General features: G+C 52.0%; 1 protein-coding gene across 1 annotated transcript in view; it reads left to right on the forward strand.

The window, feature by feature from the left end:
* BAZ1B (bromodomain adjacent to zinc finger domain 1B) overlaps positions 1–15,829 on the forward strand; it is a 72,372-nt gene that overhangs the window by 50,938 nt on the left and 5,605 nt on the right. Inside the window, exons 10-15 of the mRNA XM_062180734.1 lie at positions 1,223–1,325; positions 1,992–2,090; positions 3,635–3,812; positions 5,504–5,686; positions 12,722–12,869; positions 13,708–13,855. Of these exons, the coding sequence (XP_062036718.1) occupies positions 1,223–1,325; positions 1,992–2,090; positions 3,635–3,812; positions 5,504–5,686; positions 12,722–12,869; positions 13,708–13,855 (859 nt within the window). The remainder of the gene's footprint in view (positions 1–1,222; positions 1,326–1,991; positions 2,091–3,634; positions 3,813–5,503; positions 5,687–12,721; positions 12,870–13,707; positions 13,856–15,829) is intronic.

Raw genomic sequence — 15,829 nt, forward strand, 5'->3', positions numbered from 1 at the left:
GCTTCGGATCGGCACAACTCCGGCCGTTGCGGCCCTCTGGGGAGTGAACTAGCGGATGGAAGACCTCTGTCTCTCTCTGTCTCTCCTCTCTGTGTAACTGTGACTTTCAAGTAAAATAAATAAATAAATCTTAAAAAAAAACCAAACCCACATAGCTATATTAAGGTCGTGGGTTACAGAACAGTTCATGCGTGGCGTTTGCTGCCTCCAGTGGTGAGTGGTATCAGTTAGATGGTGTGGCTGTGTCTCCTCTGCTGTCGTGCAGATGACGCCTTTCCTCTTAATGCCACGGAAAAGCAATAAAAGCAATACAGGTTTTATTTGCTTTGATATAAAGTTAGTCATCCTTTCCATTCTTTTTTTTTTTTTTTTTCCTAAGATTTATTTATTTGAAAAGCAGAGTTACAGAGAGAAAGAGGTTCTTCCATCCGCTGGTTCACTCCCCCAAATGGCCGCAACGGCCAGGGCTAGGCCGATCCAAAGCTAGGAGCTTTCTCCAGGTCTCCCACACGGGGCGCAGGGGCCCAAGGACTTTGGGCCATCCTGCGCTGCTTTCCCAGGCCATAGCAGAGACCTGGATCAGAAGTGGAGCAGCCGGGACTTGAACCGGCGCCCATGTGGGATGCCGGCACTATAGGCGGTGGCTTTACCTGCTGTGCCACAGCACCTGCCCCATGCTTCTCCATTCTAAGTGGTGGCACTCTTGAAATTTTGAACTTTACAGCTCTTTAGCTATACTTGTACAGAGCAAATACCAGATACTATTGGATTTCCAGTGCGGGTATGCCCTGGTAAACCTAAGCAGAAAATACCTGGGCAGACATGCATTTAATATGCCCAAAGTGCTGAACATCCTAGTTTATAACACTGGAGAGCACTGACTGTTTACCCCTGGCTGGCTGTGAGCTGCAGCTCACTCCACGGCTGCCCCCACTGCACAAGTGCTAGCCCAGGAAGAGTTCAGAATATTGAATGTGTATTGCTTTCACACCGTGCAAAGTCAGAAAACCTGAAGTGGAACCGTCTTCAGCCAGAGACCATCTACATCCCAGATAACATGCTGTGTATAAGTTATTGAAGAGAATTTGCCGTTGTACACATGGCTATATTTAGTAGACAGTATCTCTTATTTGTTGTTGACTTCAGCATTGGGTGTTGCTTAGGTTTGAAACTAAGAATTGAGTATTTATTTTATTAAATCTAATGTATAAATTTTTCTTAGATAAGAAAGCAAACTTAGGCAAAAATGCCAACTTGAATTCCCATGGACCAGCAATAGAAATTGCTGTGGAGACCACCGTACCCAAACAAGGACAGAACCTATGGTAACGTGAGCATTCATCTGGTTGCTCTTCTTCCTTTTAAGCATTGACAACATATTTACAAAATAAGTAAGTGGTAAGAAGGTACTTGTTCGCTCTAAGGTTTGGAATTTGATTTTGCCCTCTGTAATATAACTTTGTGCAGTAGGTAAGGTTTACGCTCTTGAACGTGAGGATAGAGGCACTCAGCTTTCCCCGTAATCAAACCCAGTCAACTCAAATTCATTCATCACTTATGGCTCATGGCTCGATGCAATGTACAGATTGAGTTTAGAGCACATTTATAAGTTAACCATATGTGCGTGAGAGTTGGGGTGGCGCGGGTGGCCACTTGTCATTCTTGAGGCGGGGGTGAGATTTCACGAGGGCCTCTTTTGGTCTGTGGCTGTGTTAGCTGCCGTGGCCGTTGGGTTTGGATGCAAGCTTACATTTTGAAAATACAGGAATAAGTGTTCATATCAACTTTCTATAAAATGTGTCGTCTTTTAAATTTTAGTAGAAAACTTTTGCCCCAATATCTTAGTGTAAAATTAACATTTAGCCTCTTGGAAACATTAAATTATTCAGGCAAGTTTGGAATTCTGCTCTCCACTCTAGACCAGTCCTAGATGTCCTGCTTGGTGCCCGGCGTGGATGTCTGCCCGAGCTGACCATGTCTGTCGTCTGCAGGTTTCTGTGTGATAGTCAGAAGGAGCTGGATGAGCTGCTAAACTGCCTTCACCCTCAGGGAATCCGAGAAAGTCAGCTGAAGGAGAGGCTGGAGAAGAGGTGAGGCTCCTGTGCTCACGGCTCCCTTCCTTCTCCTCTCCTCCCGAGGTCTCAGGGCGCTCGTTTCCGGGCTATTGAAATAAAATGTCATGCGTTTATGTTTTTCTTTTCTTTTTAAGATTTATTTATTTATTTGAAAGAGTCTCAGAGAGAGAGAGGTCTTCCATTCCTTGGTTCACTCCCCAAATGGCTGCCATGGCTGGAGCTGGGCTGGTCTGAAGCCAGGAGTTTCCAGGTCTCCCGAGTGACAACTACCCCAGCACTGGGGCCGCTCTCCACTGCTTTCCCAGGAGCATTAGCAAGGCAGCTGGGTCAGAAGTGGAGCAGCCGGGGGTTGAACCAGTGGGTTGCCGGTGTCACAGGCGGTGGCTCTACCTGCGACACCACAAGTCACACCTGTGAAGCAGGCGTAACAGAGGGGAGCAGGAGCGATGCGTGCGTGGCCAGGCTGTGAGCATCATTGCAGTCAGGCAGCCTTGCCGACGCAGTGCTGTGGTCAGTGGCTGTCCTGAAGTGGTCTCAGTGTTCACAGCAAGCCAGCACCCTCAGTTTAATACGGGGTGCGGGCTAGTGCTGTGCCATGGAAGGTCAAGTCTCCCCAGCACCGGCACGGCTCTGGTTCCAGTTGTGGCTGCTCCACTTCAGTCCAGCTCCCTGCTGATGCGCCTGGGAAAGCAGGGCAAGATGGTCCAAGTGCGAGGGCCCCTGCATCCACGTGGGAGACCCAGAAGAAGCTCCTGGCTTTGGCCTGGCCTAGCCCTGGCCATTGGGGCCACTTGGGAAGTGAACCCGTGGGTGGAGGATCTCTCTTTCTGTCTCTCCTCTGTATTTCTGACTTTCAAATAAATGAATAAAATCATATTAAAAAAAAGATCATGGGGTAGGTTTATCCAAACCCTGGGATGGTTTTCAGCCTGAGAAGGGAACGGGCTGTATTGATCCATGTTACAAAGGGGTGACCTTGAAAACACAGTGGAAGAAGCCAGGCACAAAGCACTGCTCTGTGATTGCAGGCATCTGAAAGCTTGGAAACAAAGTAGGTGAGTGGGTTAGTGGTGGCCAGGGCCTGGGACGGGGGAGGCATTGGGAGTGCCAGCTGTTAGGGGTAAAGAATCCTCCCTGTTTGGGGTCATGGAAATGTTTTGGAATTGGACAGTCGTGATGGTTTTACAACATAAAAACACCTGAAGTGTATGCTTTAAAATAGGGAGTTTTATGTTATGTGAATTCATTGCAGCTTTCAAAAAACTCTGATGTATAAAGTAGCATCAGCTCCATCTAGACCGGTTTGTGCCATTTCTGTTTAACCTCGTTTCTATCAAAGCCAGGTTTTGGCTAAGGGCACTATTGACTCCATACTTTCATGGTTGAATTTTGGGTTTGATTGATGAGAGCTGGGAGATAAGCTTAGAGCAGACTCTGCAACAGTGCCAGACTTTTTTGAGTGGTACTAGGCACACCATAGTGCTGTGATCCAGGCTAAAGAACACGTCACGTGCAAGAGTAACTTTGCCCCCACCCTTCCCCTGCCCCAATGCTTGTAGGTACCAGGACATCATTCACTCCATTCACCTGGCTCGGAAACCAAATCTGGGGCTGAAATCCTGTGATGGCAACCAGGAGCTCTTAAACTTCCTCAGGAGCGACCTCATTGAAGTCGCAACAAGGTTACAAAAAGGAGGGCTTGGCTACGTGGAAGAGACATCAGAGTTTGAAGCCCGGGTAAGACCAGGAGCTGTCACTCACAAAACTCCATTTGGAGTGGGGTGGGCTTGTTTCCTGATACTGTTCCTAACCTCCAAGGTGACCCTGGAGGTCATGTGTGGGTGGTTTGTTTGAAAGGCATAGCTAGGACCAAAAGTCTTCAAGTACATTTTTTGGGGTGGGAGGTGGTGTCATCTTTTGTTTGGTCTCTAGGAAACCTAATAGTTGGCTCAGAATCTGTTCAAAATGCGCTGTTCTGTTAAGCTGGATGGAGAACTGGTTGGTTAACACTGGGTGCCTGTGCTGAGGAGCACGCACCATGTTTGTGTGTCCTGCTTCTCAGCCCTCAGCCCGCCAGCACAGGAGAGCGCGGCTTACGGTGGGCGTTACTCCATGTCAGGGCTGGTTCCCATCCTGCCATTCACTGCCTAGAAGGGCCCTGAAGTAGTGTGGGTCCATGACACCTGACACGACGGATGAGCCCTCAGGGCCCACACTGGGGAATACTACCCATCAGTCACCACTGTGAAGTCTTTACTGCTTTAAAGTCATAAAGCCTGTATCATCCCACACATGCCAACGTTGTGTCTCTTCAAGTTATCATCAGCCCTCTATGGGTTCTGTATCCATGAACTAAACCATCTGCAGATCAAAAATATTTGGGGGGAAAATTTACTCTGTGCTGAACATGGACATTTTTCAGGGGGTCATTATTCCCTACACAGTTCAGTATAACAACTATCTAAACAGCCCTTATGTGGCCGTGTGTGTTAGACGTCACCTCGAGACGGTTTGCAGAGGAGAGGGGATGTGCTAGGTTTTCTGCAGGTCCTGTGCCGTTGATAGAAGGATTTGAGCCTCCACAGATCTTGGTGTCAGGAGGCTTCTGCAGCCAGTGTCCTTGTGGGTGCCGAGAGACCACGTCGTGCATTACGGTGTGTGTGACTTACGAGCGGCCCGTGTCCCCGTGAGCCCTGACTTAAAAATACCTCCCACCTCTTCTGCATAATTGTCTTTGTGACGAGAGCTAGCAAATTACGTACATATCCACTGCATGGAATTGTTTTTCTTTTTGGTGATATTTCTTGGTACGTTTTCTAGAAAAAAAAGGATTTAAGCATATTTATGGTTCTTGATTTTTGAAGAGTCACGCCAAAGGATTTTGCCAGCTATAAATGTTACACATTGACTTTTTTATGTAGCAAATGTTTTGTAAGTTACCTGATTCTAGTTGACAACTGACCTGTCCTAATTTTTCCCTTGCTATAGAATGAAATTTTTTAATTCGTACGTCTTTTGTGACGGACAGTGTAGTGTACGATCCTCAGCAGCCTGATTCAGATGAAGGGCGTGCAAGGCCTGTTGCCGGACGGCGCCATAAGTCCAGGGACACCTGGGTCTCCTCAGCTTGTCTTTGCATTAAGATGGTCCCTGCACGTTGTAGGCATTCGGTGTTTACTGCATGAAAGCTCTGTGCAGCTCTCCTAAAGCTGAAGAAATTTCAGAAAATTCTGGATCCCTTCCCTGGGGACATGGAGCTAGTCGACTGCTTTCAAATCCATAGCCATCCAGTGAGCTGAGAGCACGGTTGGATGAGTGGCGCGGCCCTGGTGGTGCGGGAGTCTCGGTTGGTCTGATCCAGCTGGGGATGGACCGCTTCATCTTTCTCTCGGCCTTTTCTCACCTGGCTTTAACATCGTTCCATGCAGGTCGTTTCCTTAGAGAAGCTGAAGGACTTCGGTGAGTGTGTCATTGCCCTTCAGGCCAGCGTCATAAAGAAATTTCTCCAGGGCTTCATGGCTCCCAAGCAAAAGAGAAGAAAATTGCAAAGTGAAGATTCAGCAAAAGCCGAGGAAGTGGACGAAGAGAAGAAAATGGCAGAGGAAGCAAAGGTACTCAGCGATTGAAGTGACAGTTTGTGATGCTGTGCGAGAGTGTCCTTTGGTTTTAGCCTTAACTCTGCCTTTTAGCTACCATCAGTATGGTGCCGGAGCTAACTTTGCATGTTTTTCTTAATAATTTTCTGCTAAATTAATAATTTTCAAACTAGTCTGTGGATAATAGAGTGGTTGTGCAGTCCCCCCACCCCACCCCTTTCTTTAAGCACAATTTGATTGTCTCTTAAAAGATGGTGGTGGCTTTAAAAATATTTTAAAAATTGTGGTAAAACATATCTAATGTAACGTTGACTGTTTTTACATGTACAGTTCTGCAGCTGTCAGCACATCCATCTCCTGAGCCTTTTTATTTTTCCAAACTGCTCCTGTCCCCATTAACCAGTAACTCCCTGCTTCCCCTGCCCCAGCCCTCGGCAGCCACCAAACTGTCCTTTTTCTGTCTGTATGGATTTGACTACTCTAGGTGTCTCCTGTCCATGGAATCATGCAGTGTGTCCTTTTGTGCCTGGTTTACTGCACTTAGCAAGTCTTCAGGGTTTATGTGGAAGCACACACCAGAGCTGCTTTCTAAGGCTGATTAATACTCCATTGTGTGTTAAAACCTGATCTACTCACACAGCGTTTTAGATACCACATATGTAGGGTTTGTGCACCGAGCAGTTCTCCAGTTCTCCGCCAGCGCCACTGAGTCCCACAAGTGAATCCCCACGCTCTGTGCGTGGGCCTGCGTCAGCCTGCAGGGTTAAGGGGCTTCTCCCAGCCGGCGCCGCGGCTCACTAGGCTAATCCTCCACCTTGCGGCACCGGCACACCGGGTTCTAGTCCCGGTCGGGGCACCGATCCTGTCCCGGTTGCCCCTCTTCCAGGCCAGCTCTCTGCTGTGGCCAGGGAGTGCAGTGGAGGATGGCCCAAGTGCTTGGGCCCTGCACCCCATGGGAGACCGGGAAAAGCACCTGGCTCCTGCCATCGGAACAGCGCGGTGCGCCGGCTGCAGCGTGCCAACCGTGGCAGCCATTGGAGGGTGAACCAACGGCAAAAGGAAGACCTTTCTCTCTGTCTCTCTCTCTCACTGTCCACTCTGCCTGTCAAAAATAAACAAACAAACAAATAAATAAAATTTTTAAAAGGGGGGGGGCTTCTCCCACAAGGCAGCTTTCATTTCACACGCCAGCTGCAAGTCCCGTGTTACCACCTGAGCCTGCTTTACACAAGCACTGCCGCCTCAGGTGTGGTGATTTGCGGCAGTGACGCACGGACTCAGGACAGCCTTTTGTCTGGGTTACTGTGTTGTCATACAGGATGCAAGGCAGAAACAGCCTGCTGGAAGAGATGGTAGGACAGGCCAGGGGTGAGGTAGGGCGGCGCACAGAGCAGCCAGGCTCTCTCCACCGTCGCCACTCGAACAGCACCCGGTATGTTCGTCACTGCGGATCATCCTGTCTTGTTTAGAGCCTCAGCGCCAGGTCCCTCGGTTTTCCCTTCCAGGGGGTCATGGACAGGGCTGAGAGTTCCAGCTCTCCTATCACTTGGTCTTTCTGGCGGCCAGCTCCATCTGGAAGTCGCTTAGGGGCCACCGAGGTCATCGCAGTAACATCAGCTCAGTGTGATCCGAGGGTTCCTGTGAACACCAGAGGTGGTCCTGGGAGGAAGTGCCGAGAGCGTTAGGACTGAGGACAGACCCGGCCCGGTCCTTGCCGTGCCACATTTGTGTGCACACACTTTGGTCACCGCGGAGGGGCACTGCGGGCGCCCCTGCCTTGCAGCTGTTGCGGTGATTCTACTGTGACCGTGTCTTTGGTCCCTGCACCTCATTGTGCCCAGAGGTGGACTTGCCGGGTCACGGTGACTCGGCGTTGAGAGCTGTAGCAGCCACCTTGTGGTTTCCCAGGGGCTGCGCCGTCTCGCCGTCTTACCTTCATTTTCCTTCTGGCAGTGCACAGGCATTCTGGTTTCTCCACATCCTCACTGGCGCTCTTAGGCTCCATGGCTTGGATGAAGTGGGTAGTTCATTGTGGTTTTTATTTGCGTGTCCCTAATTATCAGTGATGTTGAGAGTCTCTTCAAAATGGCCATGTGCCTGAAATCTTTGGAGAAATGTATATTCAGGTATTTTGCTTTTTTTTTTTTTTTTTTTTTTTTTTTTTTTTGACAAGCAGAGTTAGACAGAGAGAAAGGTCTTCCTTCCATTGGTTCACCCCTCAAATGGCCGCTATGGCTGGTGCTGCACCGATCCGAAGCCAGGAGCCAGGTGCTTCCTCCTGGTCTCCCATGCGGGTGCAGGGCCCAAGGACCTGGGCTATCCTCCACTGCCTTCTCGGGCCACAGCAGAGAGCTGGGCTGGAAGAGGAGCAACCGGGACAGAATCTGGCACCCCAACCGGGACTAGAACCTGGGGTGCCGGTGCCACAGGCAGAGGATTAGCCTAGTGAGCCGCGGCGCCGGCCCTGCTTATTTTTTAATTGGGTTGTTTTGTTGTTGAAGTTCTTTCTGTGTTTAGCCTTCTCAGATAAACGACTTACAAATACAGTCTCCCATTCCAGGTGTTCCATTTCATTCTCCTGATAGTGTCTTGATAGTAATTGATGCATTAAAGTTTAAATTTTGATAAAGTCAGTGCAACTTACCTATCTTTCCTTTTTTAAAAAAAAAATATTTGTTTATTTGAAAGGCAGAGTTATAGAGGGAGAGACAGATGGCTGCAACAGCTGGGGAGTGACCCAGGAGCCAGGAGCTCCATCCAGGTCTCCCAAGTGGGTAACAGTAGCCCAGGCACTTGGGCCATCTTCTGTTGTTTCCCAAGCTGTTAGCAGGGAGCTGGATTGGAAGTGGAGCAGCCGGGACTGCAGCCGGCTGTGCCGCAACACTCGTGCCACCCCTCCCCATTTTTCGTTTTGTCACCTCCTCCACGTTCGCTGTCGGATCTCAGAAATCATTGCCAGATTCAGTGTCGTGAAGCTTTCCCTCTTCTCAGTACAAGTAGTTGGGTTGGTGCCACGTATATAGGACGTGCGGGTGAAGTTCCCAGCTCCTGGCTGCACCTGGCCCAGCCCGCTGTTGCAGGTGTTTGGCGGGGAAGAGGGGGGAAGCCTCAGGGGGAGGTCTCTCTCATTGTCTCCCTGCCTCAGGGGGAGGTCTCTCTCATTGTCTCCCTGCCTCAGGGGGAGGTCTCTCTCATTGTCTCCCTGCCTCAGAGGGAGGTCTCTCTCATTGTCTCCCTGCCTTTTTAAGTGGAGGAATAAATAATATAATAACGGGCAGCTCCATTTTTGTATGTTGAATGTCAGCTTATGAGGACTTACATATGGGAGAGGCCCCAGCCTCATCTAACATGGCGTACTTGTCCCTATTCTAGGTTGCCCTCCTCCCTTCCTTTCACAGACATCTGATGAAGCCTGCCGGTGCCAGGCACAGGGCTGGGTCTGGAGGTTTTAAGGAACTGAGTAAAAGCCTTGGGTCCTGGCCCACACGCAAGAGGTGGAAGCAGGAGACAGTGACAGTGACAGTAGAGTGACAAGTACTGATGAGGAAAAGTGCTGTGAGGGAGGCACGGCCAGGGCAGGCAGGACTTCCCCGAGGACGGCCCAGAGATTGGTCGGAACCGGCTTCTGTCCCCAGCACCGGCGCGCTCTTTCTTGGTCTGCATTGCTTCCCAGAGCTCCTCGTTAGGGTGCTGCGGGTGATACAGGAAGACGGTGGGGATGAGACAGGTCAGCAGAGCGGGGGTTTAGGTAAAGCTGTAGTCCAGACTTGCTCCGAAATGGCACACGTGTATTACCTGGCTGGGATTGAGTTGTCGCCTTTCAAGTGGCTGTTGATGACCGAGGCTACCTGCCAGGCGATACTGAGGTGCCACATAGAGGACCCGTCTGTCGGGCATCGTCGTCAGTGCTGCTGAGTCTGGCCTGGGTTTTGAGGACAGAGCAGTCTTCCCTGACGTGACCCTTCCAGGCGTCGCCTCTTCCCTTGGCGTTTCGTGGTGTTCTCAGTGAGCTCTGTGCATCTGAGCCCCACCGGGAAGTGGCCTTGCAGCTTGTCGGGTGAGACTTGTCCTCCGCGTGGCTGGGGAGGACCTGAGCCCTCCACGGCCAGAGGCGTGGATGGAAAGCCTGGGACGGCTCCCTGGAAAATGAGCGAGGCGCCTCCCAGCCGGCTGTGCCTGCCCTTCCCCAGGGCCAGCGCCCCGCAGCATGGAATTTTCCAGTCCTTGGCTGTGAAGGTTTCCACCCAGCAGGGCCAGGGCTCCCATCCCTGCTGCATTAGAGACTGTATCAGTCTCTAATCCGGGCGTTAGTTCCTTGTTTACAGATGTAGATTATCTCAAATATTCGATGCTTTTTTGTTTCCTTGAGTTAAGTGGAAGACAGTATGTAATGTAGAATTTGGCGAAGGCTGGGTTTTGCTTGACTTTCTGTTTACTTTGGTTGCATTTGTCCTGATCGCTTTGCTGTTTTTCCATTTTCCATGGTCTTCCGTGGAAGACTGACCCGAAGCTGCTGGTATCCCTGCCGGGACGGGATACCTGCCCTTCCAGTGCTGAGCAAGGGCGTTCCTGGTGATTGGATGTACGCCGCCCCCTCTCGATTCTGTCGTTAATACCTGCTTCTCGGGTGGGCCCAACAGTTATAAAAACCTGGTGTGGTTTCCCACCAGGGTAGTGTGTCCGGCCCCCAGCAGCACTGCGGGACAGAGCGTCTGCAGGACGCCACCAGCTGTGGGTGGGGAAGCACACTGGCAGCTGTTTAGCTCGCTTGCTCTTTTTTATTTATTAAAGACATTTTGAAGGACAGAGCTTCCATCGGCTGGTTCACTCTGCAAATACCCGTAGCACCTGGAGCTAGGCCAGGCCGAAGCCGAGAGCCAAGAACTCAGTCTGGGTCCCTTGTGGGTGACAGAAGTCCAAGTATTCGAGCCGTCACCTGCTGTCTCCCAGGCTGTGCATTAGCAGGGAGCAGTGCCAGGGCTCAAACCCTGGCTCTCCTGTGTGGGGTACAGGAGTCTCGAGCGGTCTTCACCCTCCTAATACCAAACACCCACTCCTATCTGCTTTTGAAAACACAGCCTTGAATGTGGTAGATGTCTTGTCTGGGTTTTCTTTGGCGTTCTTTGGCCTGTTTGGGATTTTGTGTCATCAGAGACCAGGATGTTCTCTCAAATCTTGAGTGTCTAATAAAAGTGTTTGCCCCTCAAAATCAGAAGCTGGTTGGAGTCTAGGCGGGTTTAGTGGGTGAGGGGATGCTAATGATTGTCCAGTAGGCGCCATGCCGTGTGTGTGGAATGGGGATCAGGGAACCCGCACCTTAAATTGCTGTGAGACTTCAGGCAGACTTTCTTCCCGTGGAAAATAACAAGTGAATGTTACACAGGCATCCAGCGTTGTTCTGAGCAGCTCAGATAGGGAAGCAGCTCACATGTCCGCCAGTTGTTGAGTAGATAGAATGTGATCTGTCTGTACAGTGGAATGTTACTGCGCAGTAAGTGGGAGGAAGATTGTGCGCGTGCATGGGCCTAGAAACATGCTCCGTGACAGAAGCCACTCAGAAGTGTGTGATCCACTTAAAATACACCAGGCTAGACAAGCTTATTTCCAAGATCTCTTCAAGTTTAAAAGATAATTTACTGAAGCCAGACTAGCTGCTGGGTGCCCGCATTTTATAACTTAGGACATAATCAGGAAGTGTGGGACTGTGTTCTCCCATACGTGTGTGCACGGGAGCTGACTGTCCACTAGAGGGCAGCCGTGGTCAGAGGGAGCCCAGCTCTCCCTGCCCGGTCGCCTCTCCTATAGGTCTGTCACTTCCAGGGGACTTCAGTGCCTAGGGCCACGTAGTGAGGTCCCCTGTGGTGCCGGTGAGCGGTGGGGGCCAGCTAGTTGGCACTAGGGCGTGCGAGCCTTGAGAGCAGCAAGGGCCTCCTTGCGCCTGTTCACTCCTGACCGAGCTGAACACAGGACCTCCACCCAGCTGGTGCTGCTGCTCTGTGCTGTCGGGTGCCGCCTGAGCCTGGCCATGCCCATCTCTGGCACCTTTCCCCACTGGGAGAGCGACGCCCCTACGCTGGCATTTGCTTACCTTTTAGGTCGCAAACACTTGAAAACTTTTTCTTTTTTTAAGATTTATTTATTTTTATTTGGAAGAGTTACACAGAGAGAGGAGAGAGAGAGAGAAAGAGGTCTTCCATCCGGTGGTTCACTCCCCAATTGGCCGCAATGGCTGGAGCTGCGCCAATCTGAAGCCAGGAGCTGGGAGCTTCTTCCAGGTCCCCCAAGTGGGTGCAGGAGCCCCAGGACTTGGGCCATCTTCTACTGCTTTCCCAGGCCATAGCGGGGAGCTGGATCAGAAGTGGAGCAGCCAGGTCTCGAAGCGGCACCCATAATGGATGCCGGCGCTTCAGGCCAGGGCTTTAACCTGCTGTGCCACAGCGCCGGCCCCGTTGAAATGTTTTTTAAAAATCACCTTTTGATTAACAAAACGCTATAAATGAATCAGGCTAAATGGCATTTCTGTTTTCCTTAGAGCATGTATAGGGAAGAGGGTGTCTATTACGGAACTGCTAAGTCCACTTCTCCCGTGTCCCTACTGTGCGTGCTCAGGCTGCCTGTTAGTTCATCGGCATTTTTGATGCCGGGCTGAGGCCAGTGTCCAGAGTGAAGGCAGGCTGGTCCTGGACTTGGGACTCGCCCGTGAACGAGGAGTGCTGCAGACGTGACTTAGCATCTTGGCCCCGTAGTCTAGAAGTGTGCTCCGTGTGAGTGCGGGCACAGCGCCTGGAACCGCAGCTGGACAGGCTGCACGCCAGCCTTTACCACACCTAGGAGCTCCGACTTCTGAGTGACGCTCGGTCTCCAGGTGGAGGACTGTCCTCTCCCTTCTGTGACGCTTGGCACGGTTCCCCCACGCTTTGGAGCCGCCATTTCTTCCAGGATCCCTGAGTGAAACCGGGAAGTGCTTGGAGGCAGGTACCCTAGTGTCTTCCCGTGTGCCTGGTTTGGACGTCGTCGTCATAATGCTGGCCTGACTTGATCTCTGTTTAGGTTGCGTCTGCACTGGAAAAATGGAAGACGGCAATCCGTGAGGCTCAGACTTTCTCCAGGATGCACGTTCTGCTCGGGATGCTGGACGCGTGCATCAAGTGGGATATGTCCGCAGAGAACGCGCGCTGCAAAGTCTGCCGAAAGAAGGGTATGTCCAGACGGCGTTCCAATCTGGGCGTCCTGGGGTGGGATCTTCGCTCCCGATGCTCTTTCCCCCGAGTGTGCTGGGGCAGACCTCGCCTTCTGAGGGTCTGAGGTCCCACAGTGAGTCCCATCAGGCCCTTTGCTCTCAGTGACACAGGCACAGTTGATGCCATCAGGGAGCAGTTTAGTGAATCTAAAACCGAGTCCTTCGGTTATCTCAGAATTTTAGTATCTGTGAGGTCAGAGCGGGTACGGCCAGCAGGGGGCAGTCTGTGTGGTGAGGATGCTCAGATGGGGCCTCTGCAGGGCAAGGCCAAGATCTTCCCGCTGTCCCTGTGTGCAAAGAGAACTGCATTGCTAAAAGCCGAGTGATTGTGTCCTCGGGGACTGGGGTTATTGTGTGCCGTAGGTTAAAGTTTAATTTCCAAGGATAGGAAAGTCCGTGCAGTCATTCAGGATCAAGCTGATAGAGAAGGGAGGTGGGAGCGGGGAGATGGCCGTGCTCAGTTGATTGGTTTATTTTCATGGGAAGTGGGGGCGTGTGGGGGTCTCAGAGAAGAGCAGACTAAGGGGCATTCCTGGCACCCCTCAGTCAGCGTTAGCTGGCCCAGCCTGGCCCTGCGCAATCTGACGATGTGCGTTAGGAGACCTGGGCCCTCAGTTACCTGTCCTAGTTTATGCTACGTTTCTTTTCAGCAAATGACTGCCTGGAGTGTCAGGGTGCCCCTGTTCTCGAGCGTGTGATGCCCTGTGGCGGTGTGGGCGGGGCGAGCGCTCTGCCTTACAGCTCCGTGGTTGTGGCCAGGCTGCCCGCGGTGCTCTGCAAGCCTCTCTCTCCACAGGTGAGGACGACAAGCTGATCCTCTGTGACGAGTGTAATAAAGCCTTCCACCTGTTCTGTCTGCGGCCGGCCCTCTACGAAGTGCCAGATGGCGAGTGGCAGTGCCCGGCCTGCCAGCCAGCCACTGCCCGGCGCAACTCCCGCGGCAGGTGAGGAGTCTTTGTTCTCAAAAGAAATGAACAAAGAGCTGTCACCGTAGAGCTGCGGTGGCTCACACCGGATCGTTCAGGGGAGCTTTGAGTGGGGTTTTTGGTACAGACCTGATCGTCTCGGGAGGGGCCCAGAGGGCTCTGGTCTGCCTCTAGCTTGATGTTGGGGTGTCAGGTGTTCCCCGCCTGCCCTGTTCTCTGTCTCGGCCAGACCATCTCCAGAAAGAGCACTGCACGAGAGCTTGTGGAAGAAGGGGATTAAAGGTTGAGACTATTTTGATGCAAAAAATGTCATTCTGCATTTTTCATAAGACACATTTTCCACGAACTTGGCGAAGTGCTCTGCCTTCTGCTTCCATGTTGCCCACGTCTCACTTCTTCACAATTAGGTCTCCAGTCAGCACGTGGCGCCCTCTTCCCCACGCGCACTGTCTGCCTCCCCGTCAGGATTGAACTTTGATGCCAGCTTGGATGTGAATTTCTCCCTGGCTTTACATAGCCACTGATTGGCCAGGTGTGGCTAGTCCAGTGTCCAGGAACCGTAGAATCAGCCTGCTGCCCGCCGCTCTCCATGTGTCAGCGGGCAGGCTCAGCTTTCCATTGCCCGTTCTAAACTCACTAGCCTGACTGCTCGCTCGCTCGCTCTTTTTTAATATTTATTATAAAAGAGTAACAGGGAGAGGGAGAGATTGTCTGTGTGCTGGTTCATTCCACAAAAGGCCACAATGGCCAGGCTAAAGCCAGAAGCCAGGAACTTCTTCCAGGCCTCCCACGTGGGTGGCCAGGGCCCAGGTACTTGGGCCATCTTCTGCTGCTTTTCCCAGGCCATAGCAGGAAGCTGGATCAGAAATGGAGCAGCTGAGACACAAACCAGTGTCCATGTGGGATGTCAGGTGGCAGCTTTATCTGCTTTCTACAACACTGGCTCCTAGCCCAATTTCTTAAAAATGTTATTTGTGGCCGGCGCCGCGGCTCACTAGGCTAATCCTCCGCCTGCGGTGCCGGCACACCGAGTTCTAGTCCCAGTCGGGGCGCCGGATTCTGTCCCAGTTGCCCCTCTTCCAGGCCAGCTCTCTGCTGTGGCCAGGGAGTGCAGTGGAGGATGGCCCAAGTGCTTGGGCCCTGCACCCGCATGGGAGACCGGGAGAAGCACCTGGCTCCTGCCATCGGATCAGCGTGGTACCGCCGGCCGCAGCGGCCATTGGAGGGTGAACCAACGGTAAAGGGAAGACCTTTCTCTCTGTCTCTCTCTCTCACTGTCCACTCTGCCTGTCAAAAAAAAAAAAAAAAGTTATTTGTTTGAAAGGCAGAAAGAGACAGACTTTTCCATCACTGCTTCATTCTCCAAGCGCCCACAGCAGCCGGGACGGGGCCAAGCTAAAACCAGGAGCCTGGAACTCAGTCTCAGTCAGACAGGTCTCCAGATACTTGGAGCCATCGCCACTGCTTCCCGGGGTGTGCTTCAGCAGGAAGCTGGAATTGGAAGTGGAGCCAGGGGCCAGCGCTGTGGCGTAGTGGATACCTGCAGTGCCGGCATCCCATATGGGCGCCGGTTCAAGTCCCGGCTGCTCCACTTCCAATCCAGCTCTCTGCTATGGCCTGGGAAAGCAGTAGAAGATGGCCCAAGTCCTTGGGCCCCTGCACCCACGTGGGAAACCCGGAGGAAGCTCCTAGCTTCAGATCAGTGCAGCTCTGGCCACTGCGGCCAACTGGGGAGTGAACCAGCGGGTGGAAGACCTCTCTCTCTCTTTGCATCTCCTCTCTCTGTGTAACTCTGACTTTCAAATAAATAGATGAATCTTTAAAAAAGGAAATAGTGCCAGGACTTGAACCGCTGTGCTTTGGCAGAGGATTCAGGCAGGCTAAGCAGCGTCCTGTCCACTGTGGTCGGCGGCGGCCCTTTCCCCTGCGGAACCCCCACTCCCCCGTCCCTGGCCTACACTTGGAGACTCTTAACACTGGCCCAGGGTTTGC

The sequence above is a fragment of the Lepus europaeus genome, chromosome 21 (assembly GCF_033115175.1).
Source record: "Lepus europaeus isolate LE1 chromosome 21, mLepTim1.pri, whole genome shotgun sequence".
NCBI lineage: Eukaryota > Metazoa > Chordata > Mammalia > Lagomorpha > Leporidae > Lepus > Lepus europaeus.